The 11,601-nt window shown below is 41.6% G+C and overlaps 1 protein-coding gene across 1 annotated transcript in view; it reads right to left on the reverse strand.

Moving 5' to 3' along the window:
* Positions 1 to 11,601, reverse strand: part of LOC106925021 (neural cell adhesion molecule L1.1-like) — a 46,118-nt gene that overhangs the window by 8,793 nt on the left and 25,724 nt on the right. Inside the window, exons 8-20 of the mRNA XM_088007465.1 lie at positions 11,382 to 11,566; positions 10,624 to 10,755; positions 8,991 to 9,134; positions 8,797 to 8,908; positions 6,878 to 7,038; positions 6,567 to 6,720; positions 5,076 to 5,212; positions 4,694 to 4,795; positions 4,061 to 4,267; positions 3,477 to 3,547; positions 3,174 to 3,399; positions 1,108 to 1,214; positions 76 to 340 (exon numbers count right to left, since the gene is read on the reverse strand). Coding sequence (XP_087863591.1) covers positions 76 to 340; positions 1,108 to 1,214; positions 3,174 to 3,399; positions 3,477 to 3,547; positions 4,061 to 4,267; positions 4,694 to 4,795; positions 5,076 to 5,212; positions 6,567 to 6,720; positions 6,878 to 7,038; positions 8,797 to 8,908; positions 8,991 to 9,134; positions 10,624 to 10,755; positions 11,382 to 11,566 — 2,003 coding nt within the window. The remainder of the gene's footprint in view (positions 1 to 75; positions 341 to 1,107; positions 1,215 to 3,173; positions 3,400 to 3,476; positions 3,548 to 4,060; positions 4,268 to 4,693; positions 4,796 to 5,075; positions 5,213 to 6,566; positions 6,721 to 6,877; positions 7,039 to 8,796; positions 8,909 to 8,990; positions 9,135 to 10,623; positions 10,756 to 11,381; positions 11,567 to 11,601) is intronic.

Genomic DNA, 11,601 nt, shown 5'->3' on the forward strand with positions numbered 1-11,601 from the left:
AAAACTCAAACTGTGTGTTTTGCACAGCAGCAGCCTATCAGACCAAATGGATTTATCATCTAAACGTCGCCTCACCTCCCTCTGGCGTGTTGAAGCGCACCGGTGAGGAGCGAGGGCTCTCCCCTTTGCTGTTGAAGGCGGTGAGCTCCAGTTCGTACTGGGAGAACAGACGCAGACCAGTAACATCAGTGGTCGTCTTGGAACCATGGACCACCTCCACCCAGTTGTTCCTGTTTGCCAGTTTGTGTTGCTCCAGTTGGTGTCTCTCCGCTGTGTGGTGGTGTTTGCCCAGAGACCTCCTGTCCCGTCCGCTGGAGGAACCCAGCCTCCTGATGTACAGCTGAAGAAGAAGAAGAAAGATGATGACAGCCTTACTGGAGTCCCATACTGGGTTTATTGGTTCAAATGTCCTGGGGAACCAGTTAGGAAGTGGCCACCAGTTACCTCCCACCCTCGTTTCCACTGCAGAGAAACAAATCAACTTTATTGATTAATTCAGCTTTTGGTTTTGGAAGATTTAATTTCTGGAAACCAGGATTTTTTCCACCAACACGCTCGTTGGGTTTCCATAGAGCAGAGTGACGTCAGCACGGCGAGGGCGGCCATTTTGTTTGACAAACACGTTTCATGGCTTCTATTTAACTTTGAAGTCTGTGACAAAGTACTAGAGCCAGGCTAAGACTTCATTTTTAATTACAAAAATGCTTTCTTGTAACATTACAAGAAAAAAAAAACATGATATTCCCAGAATAAATTCATAATTTTATGAGAAATGTAACAAAAGTTTTTAATATTATGTACGAATTTAAAAAAAAATCAAATGAGTTTGTTGAGCATCTTATGAAATTATACTTTGGTATAAGTGGTACAGATAATACTTAATTGTGATATTTAATCTTAATCCATCAAGCATCAAATTATCAGTAGCAGGATTTATAATACAAAGGCATTATTGACTTTAAATAAGCAAGTTAGTCATAAATTAGTCTGGAATATTTGCATTTTTAAGAAATCTTTGGTAGGTTTCTGTGTTTTTGCATGGAAGCAGCTCTCCGTCTGGTGGGAAATGTTTTCCAGGATGTTCCAGGACGTTGTAAGGAGGCGTACCTTGTAGCCCAGCAGGTGGCCGCGGACGTTCTGCGCTTCGTTCCACGTCACTCTGACGGTGCTGTTCATCACGCTGAAGGCAACGCCGGTGGGCGGCTCCTCCGGCTCTGCAAGGGGAAAAACAGCCACAGGCAGGAAGATGGAGAAGGAGGCTTTTATTTTGACTAGGGCTGAAACGATTCCTCGAATGATTCGAGTACCTCGATTACTAAAATTCCTCGAGGAAAATTTACCTGCCTCGAAGCTTCGTTAATTTATGTTTTATTAGTTAGCGCACCGTGTTCCGGCCGGGACTTCATTTACGTTGCGCGGAGCTCTCACTTCCGCCTCTGAGTTGTTGACAAAAGCTAAGTCTCAGCGGCATAAAGTCCAATCTTCAAGATTGGCCCGTGGGGATTTTATTGATTGATGATAATGCCCGACTTTTTATCGTTTTTGGGGAACCATTAAGCATCCTTAAAATGACTGGGGGAATGCCTGGAGTATGGCAGCATTTCTCCTCCGGGGCTGCTGGTTGAAAGCGAACGGCGGGAAGAGCGCTGAGGTGAGCGGATAGCCTGAACAGGGCGGGCGGCTGAGTAGCTGATGCTTACCGTGTAAATGTAGCTTTACCGACGAACCGCACAATAAATTTCATATCCCGGTCTGAAGAAACGGGTGGCGGAGCGCATCGTACATGGCTGGTAGATGAGTTTCTGAGTGTGACCAGTGAAGGTGTCGTAAATATCCCGTATTGCTTCCCCCCGTGTTCGTCCCCCGGTCTAACGGTTCGTCAGTCCGCTGGTCTATTTCCTCCCCTCCACCCCATGTTCGTTCATTCGCCCTCTCCTCCCACTCCAGGCGGCATTTCCCGTATTTTCAAACCCAAAGCGTGACAGGTTAGGTGGCAAGGTGAGTTTAATTAATCTATTAAACTCACTGAAGATGAATACATAAACTAAAAGCTGGATTGTAGACATTTTTTATAAGCATATTTGTGAGCCTGCCTCTTTGTTATTATATTCAATATAATTTCAGATTTTTCTATAACTTTTCTTCTGGTTAACTTAGAAAGTGAGCTATTATTGTTACAGGTTAGTTTTCTAAACTACAAAAAAGCAACTGTTAGGGATGCTCAAATATGAAAAATTGGACTGATATTGATATCTGATAGTAACACCAGTATTATGCCAGATTTACCAATATTTCATTTTATTTTATTTTTTTATCCGATTACTCGATTAATCGTAAGAATAATCGATAGATTACTCGATTACTAAAATATTCGTTTACAACAGCCCTAATTTTGACAGTCTGATGTGAGGGAAAGGTTCGATGTGAAGAGGAGGACATTGATTTCCTGAGAGGGAGCCAAAGAAAACATGTTATAATAAATAAATGATTTAGTCTTGCACTAATTGATCCTGGTTCTTTCATCTCTTAAATTCATGTAAAAATAATGAGAGATGCTTTCTTTGACGCTTTTAACAGTTTAATATCAGCATAAACAGCTGGCACTGAGTTTGAAGAGTAACAGTGATGTACAAAAGTGTTTATACTGCTTTAAATTGGACTTTTTTCTGTTTAAAACCACAAATTTTACTGTATTTCTTCAGGAATTTAATGACATACAGTATCCACAGATCTTATTCTAAACTGTATTTTCTCCATAATTCTACATAAATACCCTATTATGACAATGTGGAAACTTTTTTGTTTTATAAATTAAAGATCACATTTACAAAAGTTTTCAACAGCCTTTGCTTCATACTTTCAGTTTGTGGTTGTAATGAAAAAAGGCCGTAAATAACCACGACTGTTTTTCCCACCTGCTATGCCTCCCTGCCACCACTAGGGGGCAGAAGCAAACTGATAGCCTACAGCTGGTACCTGTTTGTTATTAACTGATACTGTAAACTAAACTGAAACTGAGTTATAGTAAAAGTTAAAAATACATCAGAATATTTATTTTTCTACAAAATTTGAAGAATAATCTCAAACTGAAGTCAAAAATGTGAATTTTAAACGTGCATCATAATTGTCAGTCTGGAGTTAGAAAGTGATAAATAAATAATCAGGAGACGTACTGTCCTCCCCAGAGTGTCCAGTCTTTGCCTCGGGAGCCGGGCCTGAATCGATGGCGTTGACAGCCTGGACTTTGATCTCAAACGGCGTGAAGGTTCCCGTGTCGTTCACTGTGAACGGCGGAGACTTGGCGTAGGCCCAGTTCCACTCTGCGTTTCTACCGTCGGCCTCCCGCCAGTACACCCGGTACTGGAAGTCCTGGCCGTTGTGGAGACGTTTTTCCATCTCCTGCGGAGGGAAACCAACAGATTCGGTTAAAGTTTGGAAGCGTTTCCTGTTTCGAAGCGAAGCGCCGAGCCACTCACGTCCCAGGTGATGAGCAGAACCCCCGGCTCTGTGGAGTTGCTGCGAACATTCGTGGGGTTCGAACGCGGCGCTGCGGGAAAGCGGAGCGGAAAAAACAGGAGGATTTTCACTTCAACTCGTTTCCTGAAGAACCGACTGTAATACTGACCTAGAAATACTTCAACATATTTTTTACTCAAGTAAAAATAAAAGAAGCTCCAGAAAATGACTCTAGAAAGTATTTGGCAAAAAGTCTGTTCAACTAACTGATCAAACTATCAATAATTTTATATCGAAAAATTGCATCATCATATGGACCAAAATATAAAGTTAAGTGGAAATTTTGGTGTTTTAATGACCAAATTATTATAATTCATATAAGTAACAAGAATAACAAATCAATTTATTTCAATAAAAAACTTATGAAATTTTAACAAAAACTGCAATGTTTGGTTAAAACATGTTTGATTTTCCATCCAGTGGGAAGAAAATCCAGACATTTTACTCCAGGAAGAGTAAAGATGCTTCATAGTAAAGTTACTAAAGTAGAAGTGAACAGTGCAGCGTAGCAGAAACACTCCTAAAAGTACAGTTCAGGTTTCACCTGCAGCCGGAGTGCTGTGCAGCTTGGTGGGCTCGCTGGCTTTGCTCTGGCCCAGTTCGTTGACGGCGGCGACCCTGAAGCGGTACCAGCAGAAAGGCTGCAGGCTGAGCTGGAAGAGCCTGAAGTCTCCAGGAACCGTCGTCCATTTCGTCCACGCCGCGGCGCCGCTGTCCATCTGCGGCTTCTCCTCGGCTTCAACGATGAACTCTAGGGGCAGAAACTCGGGCCGTAAGCGACGACGCTTAACGCACAATTAATCTGAAAATACGAACCCGTTAATCTTACATAACAGATTAATCTAAATACCATTCTGACAAACAACGGTGAAAGATGGAAGTTTTCCTCGACATTTTAAACTTTCTTGTGTTGCGTCACTAGCCGTGTGAACATCTACATGCACAAGATCAAAATTTCACTCAAATTACGCCGGTGTTGCACCACATTCTGTGACCACAGGAGGCGCTGTTGCATTTGAACACAATGCCACGCCAAAAACGTGGGAAGGAAAATAAAGAAAAAAACCGAACTGTGTTTGAGTTTCCGGTTTGATAATCCAGTGAAGTGAAGCTCAGGTGACTTTTTTCAGAAATCCAAACCCAAACAGATGCGTCTGAGTTTTTCCTGCCTCTCTACCTGTTATGGGGCTGTTGTGTGAAGATCCTGGGATCCAGCTGAGGGTGGCGCTGTAGTCCTCAATGGAGGACAGCGATACAGAGGTGGGGGGGTCCGGTGGAGCTGCGGGCCCAAAAGTGGCTCCAGTTAGAAGTTCACATGCATCTCATCTTCACCAAGAATCTAATCTTAGCTCAGAGCTTTCAGCGATTTATTTTACTCACATTTTTTAATGCAGAGGAATTTTAAAAGCAAACTTTGGGTGAGTTCACTGCTGAGTTGCTAAAGAGACAACTAGGAAGTTGTACCTTGACCACATACTGGAATACTCAACCAATGTTTTACTTTTCATCAGAAATGATCGACATCGTTTTAATAAACTAAAATAAACCGACTTCCATACCTAACACCGTGATGGAGCCGGTGGCCGTCACCTGGCCCACCGGGTCCGTTCGGACCTCACAGGAAAACCTTCCTGTGTCGTTTTGTTGGACCTTTTTCACTTGTAACGTGTGATTCCTGTGGAGATTGTACCTGGACCTAGAGAAAAAATAAGCAGAAAAGTGATGCCAATATCAAACAAATGGACAATAAATCAATAACAATATAAATTGCTACAAACATGATCAATATCAATAGATACCTCTGACAGACTATTAAATATACAGACATGTTGCAACGTGATGTCACACACTAAAGATCCCGCCCCGAGCTTCCTGAGGACAAACAGCTGCTGGCTAACAGTGACTAGCATCGGTTTTAGCTGTAAATGATCAACTTAAAGAGATAAACATTAAATGTATCTGTGATATATGAAAGAAAAAGCAGCGCTTTGCTGCTAATCGTCAACACTACAACTGGATAACAAGTTCAGGAAAAAAAAACAGCGAGGGAGAGGGAAGTAGTTCAGTTATGCTAGCTTGACTATGGCAACCATAACATGTAGATGGGATGTGGAATCCATCACAAAAGGCAACATAACAACTAAATTAACTAGTCAACCACTGCTGTGTTAGCTTAGCTAATAGCAGTGGTAGCTAATCTACTCTTAATAATCACAAACATTAATAACATCAAGCATTAAAAACATACAGCTGTAACCGACTGAATGTTCTGCTCTTTGTGTGGGAAATGTTTGAGTGTTTTTTGGTGTTGAATCCTGATACACTAGTGGACCCGTTGCTATGGCAACGAGACTGAGTAGCGTAGCCGAGACAGAGTGAGAAAAATAAGAATATGAGTGGTTCTGAGTTATTCTTTCATGGTTTCTCTGTGTTGTTTTCCCTTTGCTGTGGAGCACTGCACTAAATTAATAACACCTGAAGAACAGTCTTCAGTTTGCCTTCCCCGTTGTGTGCATGCACAAATTTCTGGATGTAAAAATAACATCTAATGTGTCTGAAGAATATTCACTGAAGCCCGATGAAGAACTGTGCAGCGTTTTGGGAAATGTAGGCAGAGGAAAGACTTCAGCCGCTCAACCCCTCACAGCCAGCTAAACGAGTCGAGTGGCTTCAACCAACCTGCTTACTCTTTGGTTGCCTAGCAACAACCTGTGTAGTAACTTCCTCAACAGCAGCTTAAGGTTTTATAACTGCTTAAAACTAAAGAACGGCTTGGAAAGAAAACAGGATAAAACAGGATGGATCACTGTGCCAGGTTTTCAGTCGGTATCAATAATTATTAATATTGACTGATACGAAACGCTTATATTGTGATACGTTTTTCATTCATTTTGCTCAGCCTTACAAACAACCAGAGCCTGATAAACATGGCTGGATGAAAACTGTGAAATGGTGTTAAAACAATCCAGATTCTGGACGGCCTTTCCCTCAGCAGAACCAGTTTGTTGCCTGTGTTTTCATGCATGTCGTTCGGGTTTGTGGGCGTTTACTTGTTAGGCATTGGGAAGTTCAGGTCCTGTTCGCCTTTTTTCCACTGGACCTTGGCACGCAGTCGAGAATCTTTGTAGAAGCTACAGTCCAGGTAAGCAGTTTGTCCGAGGTGGACGTTAACGTCCTGCGGACCTTCATGAATCACAGTTCGATCTGGAAGAGAGAGGAACCAGAGGACGAAACATTTTATTTGGGAAATTTATCACCTTTAATCACAAGAGAGATCGTTTTATATTCATAAGAGCATAAAAATAAATAAATATGACATAAACAGCAATAAAAAGGAGAAGAAAGCTGAAAGCTCCCTCACTGTAGACTTCCAGGTTAGCGGTGATGGAGATGTTGGCATTGTCAACAGAGCAGATGTAGGCGCCGCGGTCCTCATGGGTGACGTTGACCAGTTGAACCGTCCCATTGGTGAATAAGGAAACGCGATTATCCAACAGCAGAGAAATGGCGTCTTCACGCAGCCTAAACACAGAGAATCAGGCTGTTCGTTATGATAAAAGACGCTGCTGTAGCGCTAGCCTGATTAAAGTTATAACTAACTGTAGCGCTGTAGCGTTAGCCTGACTAAAGTTATAACTAACTGTAGCGCTGTAGCGCTAGCCTGACTAAAGTTAAAACTAACTGTAGCGCTGTAGCTCTAGCCTGACTAAAGTTATAACTAACTGTAGCGCTGTAGCGCTAGCCTGACTAAAGTTATAACTAACTGTAGCGTTGTAGCGTTAGCCTGACTAAAGTTATAACTAACTGTAGCGCTGTAGCTCTAGCCTGACTAAAGTTATAACTAACTGTAGCGCTGTAGCGCTAGCCTGACTAAAGTTATAACTAACTGTAGCGTTGTAGCGTTAGCCTGACTAAAGTTATAACTAACTGTAGCGCTGTAGCGTTAGCCTGACTAAAGTTATAACTAACTGTAGCGCTGTAGCTCTAGCCTGACTAAAGTTATAACTAACTGTAGCGTTGTAGCGTTAGCCTGACTAAAGTTATAACTAACTGTAGCGCTGTAGCGTTAGCCTGACTAAAGTTATAACTAACTGTAGCGCTGTAGCGCTAGCCTGACTAAAGTTATAACTAACTGTAGCGTTGTAGCGTTAGCCTGACTAAAGTTATAACTAACTGTAGCGCTGTAGCGTTAGCCTGACTAAAGTTATAACTAACTGTAGCGCTGTAGCGTTAGCCTGACTAAAGTTATAACTAACTGTAGCGCTGTAGTGCTAGCCTGACTAAAGTTATAACTAACTGTAGCGCTAGCCTGACTAAAGTTATAACTAACTGTAGTGCTGTAACGTTAGCCTGACTAAAGTTATAGCTAGCTGTAGAGCTTCAGCGTTAGCCTGACTAAAGTTAACTGTGGCTCTTTAACATTAGCATAACAAATATGAATGACGTGTTCATGATATTTTTATGTTTTCATGATGTTTGAAAACATAAGGCACTTTGATAAGCCTCGTTGCTGTGCTGTACAAATAAACTTGATTGATATGATTATATCACCACTGCTCAGTGGTGCAGCTGGTAGAGCTGTTGCCTTGCAGCAAGAAGGTTCTGGGTTCGATTCCTGGCCCCGGTCTTTCTGCATGGAGTTAGCATGCTCTCCCTGTGCATGTGTGGGTTTTCTCCAGGTACTCCGGTTTCCTCCCACAGTCCAAAAACATGTCAGGTTATGCCTCTCCAAATTGCCCCTAGATAGGTGTGTATGGTTGTTTGTCTCTGTGTTGCCCTGCGACAGACTGGTGACCTCACCTCTCGCCCAGAACGTTAGCTGGAGAGGCAGCAGCAACCCTCCCAAACCCACCAAGGGACAAGGGTGTAAAGAAGATGGATGATATGATTAGAGCTTTAGCATTAGCGCAGCTAGCTTTAAAGTTAGCTGTTCCCACAACAGCTGAAACCATTTGTTTCAGCTGTTGATTAATAACTGGATTACAACTTTTCTTTAGCAAGAACTTCCTTCTTGCTAAAGTGTGCTGTACTTAAGTAGTATATATTTATACTATATCTGGCAGTCATGAACTAATACCCACAAATATGAATCCCAGAAACTAATCTGACAAAATGTATTTTTTTCTAGGTTTGTTCTGCATTTGGTGTTAAAAGTCATCAAATTTGTTGCATTTTATTTGCTTATTATCAGTATGTGGAATCACTTTGGTGTCCAGATCTTTAAATTCTCACCTTAATTTGAGTTATTTTGTTCTAGATTAAATTCTCTGTGCTTCTCACCATGTAATCTGAGGCCGGGGAGCACCAAACGACTCACAGTCCATGTTGACTTGTTCACCTTCAAACACTTTGTACACAATCCCATCAGAGGACAGGATCTGAGGCGGGAGCTCTGCAGGACAGAACCAGACTCATCCACACGTTCTGGAGCATGACAGTGATTTTATATGCAGCAGAGCGTGACGCGTTCCCACCAACGACAAACAGGTTGATGTTCTGCAGGATGGAGCCGTGAACGTTGGTGGCTTCACACTGATAGATGGCCGTGTCAGAAACAACCACGTCCCTCAGGATCAGCGTGCTGCCGGCCACGCTGCGGCGGGGATCCTCGTCCACCGCTGCCCAGGGATTTACAACAGAAAGAAAGATGGCGGAGGAGGAGAGAGAAACAGACACAATGAGGAGGGAACTGGTCCTGCTGCATCAGCTCTTTCATCTGTAATCAGAGTTCTGTGAAGGACTGTCTCATAAACTGTTATCACAATAAATGATTATGTTGTTTTGAGACCATTTTAAGGCAACATAAAGGTAAACGCATAGTAATAATAATAATAATAATAATAATAATATGAGAACACATTCTCAAAGATCAATCAACTTTAAATTCTAACAAACATTAACGTTGGAGCTGAAATACATTTAAATATCCAAAATAAATAAATAAAACAACAGAAACAACAAATAAATAACCTATGAAGACTCTGAAAACAACATTATTCTTCAAATAAAGGGGCTAGTTGGGACCAAAACTCCAGACTGAAGACTTTTATCATCCAGTTTTTAGTAGAAACAATAAATCATGCAACTGGAAAGTTTTTTTTATTTCTCATGTGATTAACTGATTTATTGTGACTCGTTTCTTTCTATCTTCTTTATTTCCTATTTTTTCCCATTTGCTGTTTAGTGACTGATTATTGCCACCAGGAGCCATTTGTTCCCTAATTCCCCGTTTTAAACAATCCTTTCTTCCGTCCTCCATTACTGGTCTGAGTAACTGTGGCAGAGAAACCTTTCATGTTGTTAGCTGAGTTACTTTCCTGTTTGTTTTTAGATGCTGCTGCTGCTTTAAATCGTTAATTCGGTCTGAACTGTTTTCTCTGATCTGTGCTCCATGTTTCTGTCTTTATCTTATTGTGTTTGTGTCTTTCTGTTGCTTCTGCTCTAAAACTATTTCCCTTTATGGACAATAAAATGTTTATCATCTTATTTTTCATTATGGTCTTTTAAAACAGTTTCCTGTATTTTTGAAGCTTCTTTCTTTTCTTCATTTCTGTTATTTCATCATTTTTTTCTTGGATTCTTTGCTGATGTTTATTTAATTTATCTTCTTAGATAAAAATGTCTTCATCTTTTCAAAATTTTAATTCTGTGTTACTTTCCTGTTTTGCATTTCTAAACACACATTTTCTGTTACTTAACCTCTGTGTTGTTGTCTATCATTTTTATCTTTTTTGTTTTTTCCTTTGTTCTCCTTTCGTGTCTTTATGTTTTTCTCTCTCTGGACGTTTATCTGAAACGTTTCTGTCTCGGTGGGGCTGATCTTATTTTGCTCTTCGGGACAGAAGTCAGACTGAGCGGTGCCAGATCGTCTCTAATGTTCGTCTCGACCTTTAAATTACAGGATAAAGCAATTAAAGAGAAACTGAGTGAAAGGAAACATTTCAGGTCTTTTGTTCCTTCAGAATACTTTCTGTATGACCTTGTAAGTATTTCTTCTCCACAAAAGAAGATACATTTTAGCTAATTCTGATCAGATAAATTGGAGTTTTTGGTTGTTTTAATATTTGGTTTGCAGTAATAAAATCACAGGTGTGACTTGTGTCCCACCTGTGAGCGGCTCGCCGTTGATTCTCCAGGTGATGACGGGTTCAGGATTCCCCTTGACCAGGCAGTCCAGCCGCACGGTTTCCCCCGGCGCGTACATCATGTCTGAGAACTCCTTCACCCAGTAGGGAGCCGCTGGACACACACAGACTTTACAGTCATAAAACACTCAAAATAAGTGACATTTAAGGCATTAATAATTATAAAATAAATGAACAAGTAAGGATCAAGAACCGTTTCTCATTTGCTTATTGGCTCCTGCAATGTGTGATGTATTTGCGTGATGACGTAACGTAAACGCTCCGTGTTTTGCTTTAGAAAATATCCAAGGTGGCGTCGCGCAAGAAGCGCTCTAAAGGAAGTTTATATTTCACAAAAAAATACGAAACCAGGCCCACCTGTATAAATATCTTACAAGTTTTACGTTGTTTTAACATAAGAAACAAAAACATGAACCTAATTCTGAAGGTGCGACTCGCTCAGAGAACAAAGCATAGAACTAGATTAAATAGATCGGCCCGTTGTCACCGATACCTCATTCAGAATTTCAATATCAGGACCGATACAAATAGTAATGTCGGATCGGTTTCTCCTTTAACTCTTCTATTCAAACCATATTTGTTTCATCTTCTGATCGTCGCTTTTCACCTTTGACCTTCGGACTGAGGCATGCAGAGTCAGAGAGCGTTGAACTGTGTGGCTCCGTGTTGAACCTGCTGGTTCGTCTTTGTGTTGCTGAAATGTTTGCGTTTCTTTTTCACCTTCCACAGTGACGGTGAAGGAATGTGTAGCATTCCCGTGGTCGTTGTGCGCCCTGCACCGGTACTCGCCGTCGTCGTCCTCGGTGATGCTGTTGAAGTAAAGCCAGCGGTCGAAGCTGTCCAGCGAGGCACTCGTGGTCTTCAGGTCTCCGTCCGTCTTCTGCCACTCCACCCTGGGAGTCGGCCTGCAGAGACGCAGGCCAGGAAGAAACAAAATGAC

This window comes from Poecilia mexicana, unplaced genomic scaffold (genome assembly GCF_051168715.1).
Source record: "Poecilia mexicana isolate PSO_F unplaced genomic scaffold, ASM5116871v1 scaffold_7, whole genome shotgun sequence".
NCBI lineage: Eukaryota > Metazoa > Chordata > Actinopteri > Cyprinodontiformes > Poeciliidae > Poecilia > Poecilia mexicana.